The 18,710-nt window shown below is 41.3% G+C and overlaps 1 protein-coding gene across 1 annotated transcript in view; it reads right to left on the bottom strand.

The window, feature by feature from the left end:
• The window catches only part of APBB1IP (amyloid beta precursor protein binding family B member 1 interacting protein), a 62,566-nt gene extending 45,180 nt beyond the window's left edge, over positions 1 to 17,386 (bottom strand). The window contains exons 1-5 of the mRNA XM_007471376.1: positions 17,315 to 17,386; positions 14,886 to 14,973; positions 11,012 to 11,304; positions 8,304 to 8,381; positions 456 to 615 (exon numbers count right to left, since the gene is read on the bottom strand). Of these exons, the coding sequence (XP_007471438.1) occupies positions 456 to 615; positions 8,304 to 8,381; positions 11,012 to 11,304; positions 14,886 to 14,973; positions 17,315 to 17,386 (691 nt within the window). The remainder of the gene's footprint in view (positions 1 to 455; positions 616 to 8,303; positions 8,382 to 11,011; positions 11,305 to 14,885; positions 14,974 to 17,314) is intronic.
• Positions 17,387 to 18,710: the final 1,324 nt, after the last annotated feature.

Here is an 18,710-nt window from a genome sequence, read left to right as displayed (position 1 = left end):
GCGTGCTGAGCCTGTGCGTCCCGAGCCTGTGCTCCGCGGCGGGAGGGGCCACAACGGTAGGGAGCGCCCCGAACAACAAAAAAAAAAAAAAAAAAAAAAAGAAGTAAACTTTAAAGAGACATCGGCTGACAGACACCCAGGCTCTCCAACCACCTGCTCAGCTTAATAAGCATGCGGTAAGAAGTATCCTCCTGTCACTTTCTTTCCCTTTTGGATCCACTAGAGAAGTAACAGCAATAATGCTTACATTCCCCAAGGTCTGGCCACCTGCTCCAATCCGAGTCTCTGCCACAGATAAATGAAGAGGCAAGCACCGAACCTGACCTAAGGGAAGTGATGTAGGGGGAGGCTTGACAGCCTTGAACCAAACTCTTCTTTGCAAGAGACCAAAACCCATAATAAAGCAAACTCACAGGTTTTTTGGAGTACAGCCAATTGCTGGAACTGGGACTTACCGATTTGTAGTTCTGGATATATTTCATAAAGACACCAGTCCACATTGCAGTCACAATGGGTTTTCTCGAAAAGGTTGTCTAGAACATCTCGGGCTAATTGCCGTTCATCCACCATCAGTGACTTCGTGCTGTTATCATTCATGTGCACCTTGACAACGAGCTGAGGATAAAGCCACAGGGCAGCCAGTAAATTCAAGCAACTGGAGAAGGCCACCCACTGAGGTTAAGGTTTCACGGCTGCTATCTCTTCTGCGAATTTAAGTAAGAAGGTGTCCCACAAACTCACTCATATGCCAAGCACTTGTTTAAGGTGCCAGGAATATAAACGTAGAGAAACCAGTTCACAAAAACAGAAATAAATACACAATAAGCAAAGTCGTGGCCCAGCTTTCGGAGACTCTGCATTCTGGTGAGGGAGAGAGAAAACCAACACAACCCAAGAAGTGCTGCCTGCCTCCCTGACATCTTTCTATTACTTCTTCAGGATCATCTCCGAGCCCAGAAGCGTTGCTTAGTTGAAAGCCGTGCCGGTATCTTTATAATAAATTCTTCTGTCTTGCTTAGCTGGAGCTGGGTCCCACTTCATGCAACCCGAGAGTTCTATGACACAGGTTAAGACGAAGTTGGTTAATCTACAATTCTTTGAAGGTCAGAAGTTGCAGACACAGCGTCACGGAGGGGTCTTATTGAGCGGCAGGTGGTGTCACAGCAGAACACGTTTGAGATTAGAGATGGACAAAGCCAGATCAATGTAGATTGAGAAAGCGCTATTATGGAGGCATGCAGGCAAATGAGTGACCTAATGCACTTTTCATTCTATCAAAAAAAAATTTACTGCATTGAGTTCACAGTCAAATTGGTAGCTACCTTATTACAAATCTGGAGGGTTTGGTGTGAGAATTTACTCCTCAGGGCACAGGATTTCACTGATTTTTCCCAGACAACTTGTCAAGGTTATTAAAACTTCTGATCCCTAAGAGAGACCGTGATTCTGATGTAGCATAACAGAATTAATTCAACAACTAATCAGCTAGGGTTTGGATTTTCTTTGATACCTCTGTATTTGTAGCAATTTTTTTTTTTTTTTTTTTTTGCGGTACGCGGGCCTCTCACTGTTGTGGCCTCTCCTGTTGCGGAGAATAGGCTCCGGACGCGCAGGCTCAGCGGCCATGGCTGATGGGCCCAGCCGCTCCTCAGCATAGGGGATCTTTCCGGACCGGGGCACGAAACCGTGTCCCCTGTATCGGCAGGCAGACTCTCAACCACTGCGCCACCAGGGAAGCCCTGTAGCATATTTTTAATTCCAGCAGTTGTTAGTTATGAGTGCTACAGGTTATAACGGTGCTATCTATCCAGTCTTCAAAAGGAACAGTGGAAATGTGCCCATGAAGCCCACATTTATTAGACACTTATGTTTAAGGGAAGATTTTCCATAACTCCTTCTGGGAAGATCTACGTTCTTATTTTATTCTTTGCCAAGATCACTGATCCTCCCTAATTAAGTGGGAGTTAGCTCTAGTTAGAGTCCATCTTTGAGTGCCACACAGGAAGGAAGGGCTGCCTTTCCCTTTCCAGACCATCCCTGCCCAAACTCTAGCCTGCAGTGCCTGCAGTGCCTGCAGTTACCCCACAGGCCGCCAGCAGAGAATTCCCAGAAGCAACATCGTCAACCAGAACCCCCTGACACTCTTGCTTAATTTTCTATTCTAACTTGAAAAGAGAAGCATGAGATAGTTAGAGACAAGTTCTGCCTATTCTGTCTGTCTAAGGTTGGTCCTGGTTATTCACATATGAGGCTTATCATTATTTTAAAAAAGTGTTTAGATGGAGTGAAGAGAGAGGTCATACAACTGGTAACATTTCTTCCTCCCCCAAAGTTTGGGTTAGATTCTGAGCAGCAGGGAAACTGCCCCTCTGGTCCCACTCCCACCCAACTGGATCTCGGAGACAATGTGTAGTTAACAGTGAAGAAGGCGATTCCTGTGGATTTCTGTGCAGAGTTACTGAGAGCAACCAAGGGTGTGGATGGTGATAAGAATCTGGACGGGGAGCAGGCAAGGACCACAAGTCGAAGCACACCTAGTATCTGCTCTTCCCACACTTGCACACCTAAGACTCAAATGCAGACATCAGGGCAATAAAGGTGCATTTCTTCCTCCTGGAACCATTCAAATTAGACCATTATTCCAGGCTTGTCTGAAGAATACTTTTTTTCCCTTGAAAACCTGTAGCCCAGAAACATCTAGTTGGACAGTTGTTTTTGTTGTATGTTCATCTTTTTTTTTTAAATAAATTTATTTATTTATTTTTGGCTGTGTTGGGTCTTCATTGCCGTGCATGGGCTTCTCATTGCGGTGGCTTCTCCTGTTGCGGAGCATGGACTCTAGGCACGCAGACTTCAGTAGTTGTGGCACACGGGCTCCATAGTTGTGGCTCACAGGCTCTAGAGTGCAGGCTCAGTAGTTGTGGCACACGGGCTTAGTTGCTCCACGGCATGTGGGATCTTCCAGGTCCAGGGCTCGAACCCGTGTCCCCTGCACTGGCAGGCGGATTCTTAACCACTGCGCCACCAGGGAAGTCCCTGTATGTACATCTTTTGATGTATTTAAAACAACAGGCCCGGGACATCCCTGGTGGCGCAGTGGTTAAGAATCCGCCTGCCAATGCAGGGGACATGGGTTCGGTGGGGAACCTCTGGTCTGGGAGTTCCCACATACTGCAGAGCAACTAAGCCCACGTGCCACAACTACTGAGACTGCGCTTTAGAGCCCATGAGCCACAACTACTGAGCCCGTGTGCCACAACTACTGAAGCCCGTGCACCTAGAGCCCATGCTCCACAACAGGAGAAACCACCGCAATGAGAAGCCCATGCACCGCAAGGAAGGGTAGCCCCGGCTCACCGCAACTAGAGAAAGCCCGCACACAGCAACGAAAATCCAGTGTGGCCAAAAATAAATAAATTTATTAAAAAAATAAAATAATGAAACAATAGGCCCAACTACTACAACCTCAAAGACCCATTCATCTGACCAGAGAAATCAGACGTGGATGGTTGTGTGGAAAACAGAAATGCCTCAAATAGTGGAATGACCATGGCTTATTTTCTGTGGATGGCATACCTGCTGCTCTCAGCTGAGGAATATTGCTATAAAGTAGTTACATGTCCTAAGAAACACTACCAGTGTTAGGACTTAGAAGACAATCTTCCTGATGAAAAAATTAATGATGTTTGACCACATTTCATTCTTGCTTAGGAATTCTTGAGAAAATAAAACATAGCTTGGTGTTTTGTTTTTAAAGAGAGAAAAAAACTAAATCACATAATTTGACAATGACACAATTATGAAAGGGTGGGGGTTTTTTGGCAGAAATTGCAAACTAAATTTAATCCATATGTAGTTACCAATGTCCACAATTATAAAACTTAGGGGAAAAAAATAAACAAGAGAAGGCTGATGACTTTTAGCAAGAAGAAATCATATTTAGTCTTCTTCACAGCTTTCTTCACATTTACAAGCTGAGGAGTAGCTATATACCAACACATGACACCCTAAGTCACAGTTAGGTGATTAGCAAGCTGAGTACTTTTCATATCAACACCATATGATATAGAGTAAAATGACTCAAGAATGAAAAAACTTCCCCTTTCTAATCCATCACAGTAAAGATTTAATGTTTTTTTATCATTTCTTCTTTTTCTTTTGCAAACTAATAAATACAAAATTATCCCAGCCCTAAATCATTTGCAATATATACATTTTTGCTTCTATGATAAAATTTACAAATGGACTTGGTCTCCTGTGTCACAGAGCTTTAAAACAAAGAAACAAAATCAATGAGTGAATCCGATTCTGTTTCCAGTTCCAACAGCTTTGCAGCACAAACTGTGTACATTGTTCTTCGTGACCCAAAGTGATGTCAACACCCCACAGAATACTTGAGGACAAAGTACTTCAGATAAACTTGATTCCATCCTTTATAAAACATGTTGTAGCTTATGTGTTAGTACATCTTAGTTACTTTATTAATGGATGAGTATGACTCAGTTATTTTTTTTTGATGTTCTGTGCCACACAGCCTTTTGTTTTTAGAAATAAGTCTGGAGTGTCCTAAGTCAGAAAAAATATACACCTTAGCTTCTTAATTTTCTTTCCTCTCCCACTGATCAGAACTGCTTCTGTTTCACATCTGCTTTGTTGACTAGAGGCAGGTGGTGCTTTTTGCTGCTGTTACAATTCACCTCAACTAAATTATGGCAACGTTCTGTGGAAATACTGCTTTCTCCTCCTTGTTCTCTTTATCTCCAGTTAAGCAAACTCGCCAAATATGCTAGTTGTTCTACCTTATTTTTTATATTTTTTTAAAATTTATTTATTTATTTTGTCTGCGTTGGGGCTTTGTTGCTGCACTCAGGCTTTCTCTAGTTGCAGCGAGCGGGGGCTACTCTTCGTTGCGGTGCACGGGCTCTCCTTGTGGTGGCTTCTCCTCTTGTGGAGCACAGGCTCTAGGCCCACGGGCTTCAGTAGTTGCAGCATGCAGGCTCAGTAGCTGTGGAACATGGGCTTAGTTGCTCTGTGGCATGTGGGATCTTCCCAGACCAGGGATCAAACCCATGTCCCCTGCTTTGGCAGGTGGATTCTTAACCACTGTGCCACCAGGGAAGTCCCAGGTTCTACCTTTTTACCTAAGGACCAACTCCTCTTTGCATTTAGCCTCAGAGTATCTCCAACATGGCCCCCATTTTATAAACCATCCAGTGGTTTAAAATAGTTGAAATAATTATGAATTGTATTTTTCCTCATTTTCTCGTCTTTTTATCTCCAAAGGGAAAGTCGGCAACCGAAGACAGCCCATCTTCCCCTGCCATCCATTGGTAACTTGGTTCAGTACTTGTTTATCTACAGTGAGGTCTTGTGCTAGAGAGACGGCTATGAAACAGGTCACCCTGCTCTCATCCCTTCCCCTACAATCCACTTTCCACACAATGGCCACTATGATCTTTAAAAACCATATATTATCCCTTGTTAAAAACCCTCATATGGGGACTTCCCTGGAGGTCCAGTGGTTAGGACTCTGCGCTTCCACTGCAGGGGGCACAGGCTCAATCCCTGGACGGGAAGCTAAGATCCCGCATGCCGCATGGTGCGGCCAAATGCTTTTCCACTGCACTGACAATATGTTCCAAACTCTTCCTCAGACCTGTGAGACCCTGTGACCCCACCTGCCTTTCTGCCCTCAGCTCCTCCCATTTTCCCTCCTGCTCAAGAGGTAAAGGGGATCAACAGTATGGTGATGGATGGAAGCTAAATTTTGGGTGGTGAGCACACTGTAGGGTATACAGAAGCAGAAATATAAGAATGTACACATGAAACTTACATAACATTATAAACCAATGTTATCTCAATTAAAAAAAAAAGATTCCCTTGGGCAGTATCATTCCTTCTGGCTTTATTTTCTTCATAGCACTTCTCTCTCCAGCTAGAAGTGAACTCTACACAGGCATGGACCTCACCTGACTGGTTCACCTCTCTGTAGCCCCAGCACCTGTTCTATGAGATGAGGATGCATCGGTAAAGAAAACACAAAACTCCCTGGAGGAGCTTCCCTGGGGGTGGGGAGGGGAGGTAGGCATTAAACAGGATAAACAAGTAATCTGGACAGTATGCTGTATGGGGAGGAAGGAAAAGCAGGGGAAGGTAAGGGATCTCAGAGGTGTGTGTGTGCATGGCACTGAGCAGGTGACCAGACCTAGTGAGGAACAGAGAGAACCCACTGGAATCTGGGGATGAGCTTTCTAGGCAGGGGGACCGCAAGGCACAAAGGTCCCGAGGCAGAGGCATGCCTGGAACATCTGTGGAGCAGCAGTGAGACCAGTAAGCTAGAACGGAGGGTGAGGGAGAGGGCTGGCAACCAGATCATGCAGGGACTCGATGTCGTTGTGAGGATTTGGACTTTACACTGTGTGTGTGGGGGGGACATCCTTGAGCAGAGGAGGGACAAGGAAAGAGGTGGGAAGAGAATCACATGAGGGGGACTGGTCTTAGAAACGTGACAGTCCATGCACAGGAGCAGGAAGACCATGCACCACCTGCCACAGGTGCAGGCAGGTAGGGAGGCAAGTGTGTTGGGAGTTTGTAGAAACTTTCTTTGGATTGCTTCTACTTCTCAGTGCAATGGGCTGAGAAAATGTGGGAGAGGAAGGAGGTACTAGAGATTTTCAGAGAGAGGACAAGGTGGAAAGAGTTTTCTAGGTTCGTGGGAGAGAGACTGGACTCGGAAGCTCAGGCAGCACTGAAGGCCCAGGCTGGGTTTAACCAGGGGTTCACAGAGTGAGGACAAGGGGGGAGAAGGCAGCCGAGGATGTATCAGTTCAATAACCGACCACACGTAGAGAATGGGGAAGAAAAATGATAAAAAGGTTCATGCATGCTTGAAATGAATGGAACCAGAATGATCTGGAAAAATTCTCATAGATGAACCTTGGAAGTCTGGATCCTGGGGTAGTCAAGGAATATTTATTAAATATCGATCAACATGTACTGAAATCCTTCATTCAAGGAACCATGAGAGGTGATGCAGGAACATAAAATCTAATGCCCTGTATGAAAAGAATAATTCACCCAACTGTAAGTAAAAAGTTCTTAACGCGTCTCAGCCACGGTATATGCTTCAGGAGTCGAAGTGAGACTGTTTATCTTTCTCTTAATTTACCTAACTATTGTTAACACTTTATTATTAGGTAGATGCTTCGACTGAGCTTAAATACATGTGTCTCTGATATAATACAATATATGTGTCTCCAGAAAAACCTACGCTCTACAGAAAAAGCATGATAAATTACAGGCTTATTGGGACAATAGGGTCGAGGCAGGTCACTCAAAACCTATGCCAACTTTGAACATACAGCTCTAGCCAAGAGAACATTTGGTATTTCAGGAGAGAACTTGGACATCCAGGGCAGGCTGGGGGCTGCCTCAGGGGGTATATAAAATGCACAAAAGCAATCGTGGAAATGAGGTGATGCCACTAGAGGCTGAACTCTGACCCAGTGGACTCGCCAACTCACCCCCAGAAGGGGGCGCCACCTGCAATTACCCAAGAGTGAGCAGAACCCAGAGTGCATCCTTAGGGGAGGGAGCCCTGCGGGTAGAGACTTGGAAACCTCCACATTTACACTAACATAGGTCCCCTATTTATGAAACACAAATGAGCCAAGCGAGGTCATTAAAAGAATAATTTATCTTTGCCCTTAAATTTAAAAATCTACAACTCATTTGGATAGACCTAGAGTCTGCCATATAGAGTGAAGTAAGCCAGAAAGAGAAGGACAAATACCGTCTGCTGACACATATATATGGAATTTAAGAAAAAAAATGTTATGAAGAACCTAGGGGTAAAACGGGAATAAAGACACAGACCTACTGGAGAACAGACTTGAGGATACGGGGAGGGGGAAGGGTGAGGTGTGATAGGGCGAGAGAGAGACATGGACATATATATACTAACAAACGTAAGGTAGATAGCCAGTGGGAAGCAGCCGCATGGCACAGGGAAACCGGCTCGGTTCTTTGTGGCTGTCTGGAGGGGTGGGATAGGGAAGGTGGGAGGGAGGGAGACAAAGAGGGAAGAGATATGGGAACATATGTATATGTATAACTGATTCACTCTGTTATAAAGCAGAAACTAACACACCATTGTAAAGCAATTATACCCCAATAAAGATGTTAAAAAAAAACAAAACTACAACTCATTAAAGCACCACTTGAAATTAAAATTTTCTTTAGCCTTAAGCATAATAAAAAGTCATTAATTTGACTGCCCCACGCAAAAGTGATTCATAATTTACCTTCTTGACCTTGGCCTCCTTCAGTTTTTCCAATGCTAGCTTAATTTTATCAGCCTTGGCTTGGGCTTCTTTTTCTTCCTGTAAAATGACAAGACATTCAACACAGTCCATTAATAACACCAGGGAGTAATAAGTACCCCTGCCATCGTTAGTGTCTTAGTCACTTTATATTGACAAAAGGCTGTGTTATATAGGGCACCACATTTCACATGATCGATTTTCAAAATTTAAGTAACTGTAACAGAAATCTTCAACCCGGAGATACAGAAGACAGTCACCCTTTATATCTTAGGAATAGTAACTTAAAAGATGAAATGATGACTCAGAGTTTCACATATTTAGTCTGCAAAAATCCCTGTTTGGCTCAAAATTGGGTCTAACCTGAGGAATCTGTAGGTGAATCTCAAGGGGTTTGAGCACTTCCTGAGATTATACACATTCTTTTGGATTAGTATGCGTTTTCTGGGACTCTTAGTTTTTATTAGATTCCTAAAGGGTCCTTATCTTCCCCAATCAAACTTAAACTTATAATTCACCAAAAAAAACAAAAAACAAAAAACAACACAACAAACTACTGACAAACACATGAGCAGGCAGAAAAGAGAGTGAAATATTTTATGAGCCCAAAGCAAACATATATCTTCCTATACCAGTAGTTCTTATTTTTTTTTTGAGCCACAAACCCATTTAGGAATATGTTTAAAGCAATGAAGCCCATAAAGCTTCACATATGCATTTGACTTTGCATACAGTTGGGAATCACAGACTCCTTGACTTCTTCATGGACCCTATATTAAGAGCCTCTGCTCTTTAGAATGGCTGTTATCAAAGACAAGAGGTAAAAAGTGTTGGCGAGGGCTTCCCTGGTGGCGCAGTGGTTGAGAGTCCACCTGCCGATGCAGGGGCCACGGGTTCGTGCCCCGGTCCAGGAAGATCCCACATGCCGCGCAGCGGCTGGGCCCGTGAGTCATGGCCGCTGAGCCTGCGCGTCCGGAGCCTGTGCTCCGCAATGGGAGAGGCCACAACAGTGAGAGGCCCGCGTACTGCAAAAAAAAGTGTTGGCAAGGAAGTGAAGAAATGGAAACCTTTGTGCACTGTTGGTGGGAATGTAAAATTGGTGCAGCTGCTAAGGAAAACAGTATGGAAGTTCCTCAAAAACTTACAAATAGAGCTACCATATGATCCAGCAATTCCACTCCTGGGTATCTACCCAAAGGAAATGAAATCAATATCTTGAAGAGATCTACACTCCCATGTCTGTGGCAGCACTATTCACAGCAGCCAAGACATGGAAGCAACCTCAGTATCTGTTGATGATGAATGGATAAAGAAGATGTGGTGTAGATATACAATGGAATATTATTTATCCACGAGAAAAGGAAATCATGCTGTTTGTGACAACATGGATGAAACTTGAGAGCATTATACTAAATGAGATAAGTCAGACAGAGGACAAATAGTGTATGATCTCACTTATATGTGAGAATCTAAAAAAGCTGAACTCATAGAAACAGAGAGTTAAATGGTGGTTGCCAGAGGCTGGGATGGAAGAAATAGGGCGATGTTGGCCAAAGGGTACAAACCTCCAGTTATAACATGAATAAGCTCTGGGGATCTAAAGTACAGCGTGGTGACTACAGTTAACAGTACTGTATTATAAACTTGTTTAGAGTAGATCTTATATGTTCTCACCATATGCACAACAAAAAGGTAATTATATGAGGTGATGAAGGTGTTAACTAACCTCGCTATGGTAATCATTTCTCAATATATGTATATCTGATCATCATGTTGTATGCCTTGAATCTGTACAATACTATATGTCAATTATATCACAATAAAATTGGGGGAAAAAGAGCCTCTGTTCTATATGGATCACCAATTTTCAAATAATTTTTATACAATAATCACACAATAGAGCAATGAGTAGGATTTAATATTTGATTTATATTTCATATTTGTTCATTCAAAAGGCATTGTAGGGACTTTCAGGGTTACTAGGGTCGTATTTATGAATACTGATCACCACCCAGTACAACGAATGCAGAAGCCACAGGAAATAAAGCTAGGTTCTTACTGTAAAATATTTTAAAAGTGGCTTACTCTAAGAAAAATCCTTAAAGCGCTCTTCTTGCATGGATGAGAGATATGAGTTAATGTCCCACATAATGACAATATGAACTTCCCAGAAATCTATTAATATCAAGCACTCATCACCTACCCGCCCCATAACGCCCCTCCCAGCTATGACCTTACATGTGATACACAGATATCTTTGCCCTACTGAATACGGCTGCCAAATTCAGCAAAATTCCATTTAGTTCAATTCTGAAATATGTAAGGAATGCCTTCTATTCTTTATGTACTGGACTAGGACCAGGGACACAGAAATCTATAAATCACTTCCACAGTTCATACCAAGTTAATAAAACATGACCCCGAAAGGTTGAGTATTATCAGGGAAAGCTGCATACAAATATAGATTTTAGCCAAACTATAACAGTTCCTGAATATGGCCCTAATATGTTCTTTATACACACCAATGTGTCCTTTTATGGAGACTCTGGCTTTTCAATGAACACATCTGGGATCCTTGTTTCTTAGCGTCTCAGAGCTCTGGGCGTACAAACTTGAATGTAACCGCCACTCTGAGGAAGGTCAGAGATCTTGGGTAGCAGAGGTCAAGAGTCCTGACCCCACGGACTTACCTGAGAGAGAGGTTCAGGAGCGGGTGGTGGCAAAGGAAGGTCTAACATGGGATCAGCTGGTGGAGGAGGTAAGTCATCCTCATATTGGCTAATAATCGGTGCAGCAACATTTGCTGTGTAACCAAGAGAGGCTGCACCACTGAAACTTGGTACATCCAGAGATGCTGAATGAGGTCGGCTCTGAGAGGACTCCTTCTGGGCCTGGATTGTCCTCTGCTCAGCTTCCCTTATGTCTGCTACCAGATCCGCCATGAGAGCATCTAAATCTTGGTCTTCCAGTGCGTTTAAGGACTCTGATAGGGAAAATCACGTTAATGGTCAAGACAACAATTTGCACCTAGAAAAACGTAACGAAGGTCATTTTAAAGAGTACATTTGAGTACTGGTTGCAAGGGGCTGGGGCGGGGGAAATAGGAAGAGGTTGGTAAAAGGGTATGAACTTTCAGTTCTAAGGCAAGTAAGGTCTGAGGATCTAAGTATAACATGATGACTACAGTTGATAACATTGTATGGTATAACTGAAATTTGCTGAAAGAGTAGAACTTAAATGTTCTCACTAAAAAAAAAAAAGAATAGGTGAGGTGATGGATGTGTTAACTAACTTGATGGGGGGAATCCTTTCACAATGTATATGCACACCATATCATCACTCTGTACACTTCAGATATCTTACAATTTTGTCAACTAAACCTCAATTGGGACTTCCCTGGTGGTGCAGTGGTTAAGAATCCACCTGCCAATGCAGGGGACATGGGTTTGATCCCTGGTCCGGGAAGATCCCACGTGCCACAGAGCAACTAAGCCCATGCGCCACAACTACTGAAGCCCGCGCACCTAGAGCCCGTGCTCCACAACAAGAGAAGCCACCGCAATGAGAAGCCCATGCACCGCAACGAAGAGTAGTCCCTACTCACCACAACTAAAGAAAGCCTGTGCACAGCAATGAAGACCCAACACAGCCAAAAAAATTAATTAATTAACTTAAAAAAACCTCAATAAAGCTAAAAACATCCCTTCCCTCCAAAAAAAAAAAAAAAAGTAAAAGAAAGAAGAGAAAAGAAAAAACACGGGGGAATGTCTCCCCTACATTGGGACCTCACAGGTCAGCTATAAAGTCAACTCCAAGCACCTGATTAGATGCCTAAGTAGAGAATTCTTGTACATTCTGGTGCAAGATCTTAGAGTTTTAGAAAGTAGGGGAGGGGAGAGGCTGGAAAATTCTCCCCAGGTCTTTGGTGGGCAGACGGAGCACCACTGATAAATATACTTGGAAGAAAGTAGGTCTCCACCAACTGGGATTTATTTAATACGCCTTGAGACTTGGGGTGAGGGCTGAGTTTCTGTGGGCACACCATCCAACTATAGGAACTCTCACATCACAAAAAGAGCAGTTAATGATAAATATTCAATAGCAGGAAATAAAGCACCAAGGGGGTTAAGGAATGAAAAAAAAATTTTTTTTAATTGGGATTAAGTGGTAAAGACTTCATAAGACAGTAAGCTGGGAGTTAACTCTTAAAGGAAAGGGCATACCCGAATTTTCAGAGTGAGGGTGAGGGAGGACGATTTTCACTGGAATTTCTTCCACATGAGAGATTACTGTGGAGATAAGACCTGGGATCCTGAAAGCTGATTAGACCACGTGGCATACAGGGAGCCATGGCCGTGAGTCGTGTTGCTACAGCACTTTGTCCATCAGGCAGTCACCGGATGGTGAGTGTGATGAACAAAGTATGGGCAAGGTGGAAGTGATCATGAGGGGGAGAATTCTAGCTGCTGTGTGCAGCGTGAACTGGATTGAGGAAATGCGGGCAGAGGAAATGAAGCCCTCTCAGAAACAAATGAGCAGAAAGCATGGTGAAATCATTTATTGCCAAACATCATCAGCATAAACACCATGTAGCATATTACATTAATGCCAATAGTTCTATGTACAGCACTCAGACTGAAGTTTGGATCTCTCTCTCTTTTTTTTTTTTTTTTGCGGTACGTGGGCCTCTCACTGCTGTGGCCTCTCCCGTTGTGGAGCACAGGCTCCGGACGCGCAGGCTCAACGGCCATGACTCACGGGCCCAGCCATTCCGCGGCATGTGGGATCTTCCTGGACCGGGGCACGAACCCGTGTCCCCTGCATCAGCAGGCGGACTCTCAACCACTGCGCCACCAGGGAAGCCCTGAAGTTTGGATCTCTTAACCGGGTAAAAAGCATTTTCCTTCTAAGCCACTGCTGTTTTGCATATAGCTTTTCATAATATTAAGTGAAATTTTAAAAATCTCAGAGAAAATATGTGTAGAACTAATGAAGCATATTCCTAATTTTCTAGTGTCATCAATTACATTGTGACTGCAGACACACAGCAAATGATTTTAATCATTTATAAACATTTTAGGGACAAAATTCCCACAGTAACACATATAGTAACAATTTCCAAAGCAAATTATAATCCTCAACATATTGGTATGGGATTGAGTGATAAAGAATTGGGGATTCTGTTCAGAAGTTTATCGTTAACTCTCCAAATAACTTTGGGTGAAGTATTTTTTGACTCATTTTAAGCAATGTTTTAAGGGAAGACAGTAAAAAAAAAATCTATTCCTATTGTAATTCCCAACAAATTGAATTTTCAGTACATAACAGTACTTTTTTAATGGTCTTGTCTCCTTAATGACATGAGTTTCTTGTTAGTGTCTTTTAACATGACTATGTTTATGTATTGCTGGGTTTCTTGGATTCTGACATTTTCAGTAATGTTTTGATACTAGGTAATAAGTGCTTCGAAAGCATTAGTTGGGCTTACTACAACTAAATTACTGATTAAATTTTAATTTTAATGGAACTGATTATCCAGCTGTTATGAGTGTGTCAGGCAAATCTGCACTGTTCATATATGCAAGTATATGTTCTCTATTAACGTCATAATTTGACAAAAGTGTGTTGGTTTTCTGAAACTTCATGAATGTTACCATCATTCCATTCCATGCAGTGGAAACGACTGACAGAAATAATAAGTTTATATGGAAAATAGAAAAGAGGGTGGGAAAAAAGAGGAAATCAGAAGAGATGTACTATAATTTATCAAGATACAGGTATTCGAACCTTAAGGGTTTAATCTAAAAATTACTGAAAATGACAGAAACAAAGGAACCCAGTGAGTGACAGAAATAAAACTTAGAACTCTGGATTTCTGTAACTGGGCTTCTCTATTATTTTGTTCTTTATTCTTTTGGTTGGCACTGCAAGTCTTTGGAAAATCTTTTCCAAGAGCTGCAGTGAATTCTCATTAATTTGGAAGCAATTACTTCAAGATTCATTGTAATTTGAGTAGCACATGGGCTAAAGATTGTCACTGCACTAAGTAGGAAGAGAGATTTTTGTTAATAAAATATGACAAACTTCAGGGGACTAAAATGTCAAATAGAGCAAATATATTATATTATATATTAAATATATATTAATTAAAATATATTTTGAAGCATCTATTCATATATTCTCAATCACTATGAAATGGGCAGTTCATTAATATCCTCGAAGGGACATTTCCTTATTAATATTTGCTTATACTACTGTACCTTATTACTGTAATGGCTTAGGAGTAAGAAGAAACTCTCTGTTTTTTTTAAAAAAAAATTAGAAAGCTTTGAGACTTTCAGCAAATACAGGACAGTGTTCCTTTTCATTACAGGCAAAAATATCTTCCTGGCCTCTCAATTCAATCCAAACAGCAGCACTAAATCTGAATGAAATCCAGGACTTTAAAAATTATACTTGTCATGATGTCCAAGTTCCTTAAATTTTGTTTTCAGATTACAGCTGTGTACAGATCTTAGTCATTGTTATCATTTCAAATTACTTAAGGAAAGAAATGATACTCACCATTTAAATCCTTAAACCCCACACTGTAGTTAAATTCAGCTCTGGGCGGTTTAGGTTCTGGAGGAGGGACAGTGTCGACTCCTAAACTCTGTGAAAACGGATCCCAACCCCCAAAGTTATTCATGATACTAATATTTTTGCAGTGCAATTTAATCATTAAGAATCATTTGCTGCTTATACATGTTCTCTTTAAATATGTTCTCTAAAAACTGTATTCTTACTTGAACATGCTTTAGGTGATTTTTTTTTTCCTACAGAAAATGATATGTTAAATTATGACAAGTTAAAAATTATTCTAGAAGGTACATCTTGAGACAAAACAGGTCAAATGATGAGAATGAGGTTGTTCATTTTTAGAGACAACAAAAAATTTCCGGGAATGAAGCATTGTGACACATACACTACATACAATTCATAAGGATTTAAGTTATGACATCAAAGAAAGGAATTGTTTAGTCACTTGAAGATAAGAGCTGTTTCAGGATGCAATCTGTTATTACACAGTAAAATGTTAATGCTGTTACTCTTATTTAATAAAACTTGTTAAAAAGAAATTAAGCCACAGTAAGTTACTAATTTTGTAAATAACATTATTTTCTAATTTATAACGTGACTGCTTGTATGATTTAAAAGCTAGTATTTAAAAATATTTTTACATCCATAGTTTGAGAAGTTATTTCACCTGTTCTTAAACATGAATGTTTTCATGACAATGAGTACATTCTTTGATGTTAATTTGATTTGGTAAGTAATATCCTTGTTCATGTCTTAAATTTCTGAAGGACACCAATCATTATAGGTTTGAGAATAAATTAATGAGATATCATCAGTTATACGTAGAAAAAAAAAAGGCCATTAATCAAGAAGAAGTTAAAAAAAAAATGAACCCAATCAAGTTAGAATCAAGAATAAAATGTAGGGAACAGTGACTGCAGCTCCAGAATTCATTCTAAAAACCGGAATGAACTTGCAAAACTTGCCAAGAAAGGGGGAGGTTGATGGAGAAACTATGGGGCAAATACCAGAAAAAAAAAGTAGGGAAAAGTGACTGCAGCTCCAGAATTCATTCTAAAAACCGGAATGAACTTGCAAAACTTGCCAAGAAAGGGGGAGGTTGATGGAGAAACTATGGGGCAAATACCAGAAAAAAAAAATTTCGTGAAAGAAAGTATAAAAAAATTCATTAACTAGTTGGTTTTTAAATGCTATAACTGGGAAGTATAACATCACAATTAGGGTTGCCAACTCATTTTTTTCTCAGGAATATAATTTTCTAGGCTACTTACAGAAACTAGAGGTAATTCTCTAACAAAACATGAATGCATGAATGTGTAACATAACAGGCTTTGAGTAAAATACAGAGAGAGGGAAAGGAGAGAGAGGAAACCGGTGTTAGGAAGGAACTCCTTCAATCACAGTTTTAGCCAAGCAAACCCTGTGACCCCACTCACCTGAGCGCAATAAAGAAAGATCAAAACCCAGAAAGGCCTTCGGTGAAGGCAGATCCAAGACACTCTAAGGGGCCCTCTTCGTACTCTTGAATTAGAGTAACAACACTCAACTATGAAAATCCCGGACTCTGACCAATCAGAATAATCATTCCTCTATGGAGCAGAAGTGAGTGAATGGACAAAGAGACCACAGATGTTCATTAAACCCTCCCCCTTCATGGGAGGAAAAAGGTCCTCTGATTTATAGAAATGTGGCTTCCATCCTAACACTCCCTGGTTATTAGTCAGCACCCTTTTCTCTAAACCTGTCGTCTCACATTTTGTCTCTTCTTTCATAGAATCTAAACCTTCTTGAATTTTATACGGAATATAAAGTAGATGCTAACTAACATTGATTTATTTTTCCTAAAATAAATACTTAAAAAAACATAGATTATTCTTCATTTACTTTGTAGAAAACTTTAAGATCCCTATCATATTGAGGAATACTGGATGATTCTTATTTTAGTGCTTTATGCAGAAAGCGATGAGCTGACTAGTCTTTATATAAAGGTAACTGCAGGGGAAATTGTTTAGTGGTAGTGGTTGTGGAAGGTTAGTTTGGGGAAAATTCCTCCACTGGCTAAATATTTGAACACGATGAGCATGAAAATTGCCATAAGAGAATGTACGGGTGACCCAGGCATTCAATTAACTGAACTCAGAAGGGTATAAACAGGAAAAAAGGTTTATTTTCTCCCCTACCACTGTTACATCAGGAATATACAATGTTGTCAATTTCCAGTCTTTTTAAAAAGATAGCTCTTGTCATATTAAAATCAAATTCTGTAACCCCATTTTTTTCTTTTAATGTTTTTTACTTTGAAAAATGTCAAACAAGAAGGTGAAAAAATAGTACAATGGACAACTATATACCCTTCGCCTACATCCATTTAACCCCATTTTTTTCTCATTTGAAAGTTAAGGAAGGGAATTTACCTGGGTCAGGAGATCCATCTCTCCCAGCAAATTGCTGAACATTTGGTCTATATCTTCGTTTGACTCACCCATCTGAAAAAGGAAGAAATCCAGTTATAAACAATCTAATAAAAGTCTGGGGCTTCCCTGGTGGCGCAGTGGTTGAGAGTCCGCCTGCCGATGCAAGGTTCGTGCCCCGGTCCGGGAGGATCCCACATGCCGCGGAGCGGCTGGGCCCGTGAGCCATGGCCGCTGAGCCTGTGCGTCCGGAGCCTGTGCTCCGCAGCGGGAGAGGCCACAGTGGTGGGAGGCCCGCGTACCACAAAAAAAAAAAAAAAGTCTGATCCCTGGATAAATGTCCCGTCTCTCTCTTTTCCCCAAAAGCCCCATAGACAGGCAAGTAAGTCAAGAAGAGAAGGTTGTAGAAAGGGAGGTGGATTTCACCCTGAAATTCCATGCCTGACCTCTCTGCAATTTGCTTGGCCCAAGATTGAACGGAACCCTAGTAACTGTCTCAGACCAACCATTGGACTCTTTTTCCAGATGGAACTAGTCTCTTTGGGGCCACGTGGACAACATTCAGGAATTCACATCACCATAGGACACCCTGATTGGAAAAGGAGAAATCCTCAGGCCACAGGTGATGGCATCAGAGTCACGTAGAACTTCATTTCCATTTAAAAACCTACCCAAAAATGACGTCGGCGGTAAGATTATTTACCAAATGATTCCTTGCTTTACAAAGTTATCTCTGAAACAGCAGCTTTTGGCACATTTATTTGGAAATATTAGGGTGACAAACACTTAGAACTAAACCGGCCACACAATCAAGTGATGAGAGATGGAAATAAAACAAGTTTCACATTATAATCTTTCTCTGCTTTAAACCGAGTGAAAGAACTGTCCAAGAGAGGAAAAGTGTTTCCATAAAGTGGGGTGGGGACGCCCTGGGAGGCGTACCTAGTGGCTCGCCTCCTGACATCATTGGCAAAGCTGGATTAGGACATTAGGAGACATGCTTATGAGGCTTAATTAGTAATGTGCTGTTTAGCAAAGGGACTCACCTGCTTCATCTGTGAGATGAGGAGTTTGCCGCAGATAATTTCTTAGGGTCCCAAATGCTCTAAAACACTAGAAGATTAGTACCAATTACAGCTCAAGCTAAGAAGTCTGGTGAGTGCAGCATGTATTGTTTAAGCCAAACGATATTTATATGTATGTATGTGTGTGTCTGTGTTTTAATCCTTTTATATGGAAACTTTTAAATATATACAAAAGTAAAGAGAATAATAATGATTTTTATGTACCAGTGTCCAGCTTTAACAATGATCAACTCACGACTAATCTTTTTTATGTAGATACATATGTAGCACTCAAAGATTGTTGTTGTTGTTGTTTTTTACCATAACCGTAATAC

The sequence above is a fragment of the Lipotes vexillifer genome, unplaced genomic scaffold (assembly GCF_000442215.2).
Source record: "Lipotes vexillifer unplaced genomic scaffold, Lipotes_vexillifer_v1.1 scaffold1049, whole genome shotgun sequence".
Lineage (NCBI taxonomy): Eukaryota > Metazoa > Chordata > Mammalia > Artiodactyla > Lipotidae > Lipotes > Lipotes vexillifer.
This window is presented reverse-complemented; position numbering and strand designations above follow the sequence as displayed.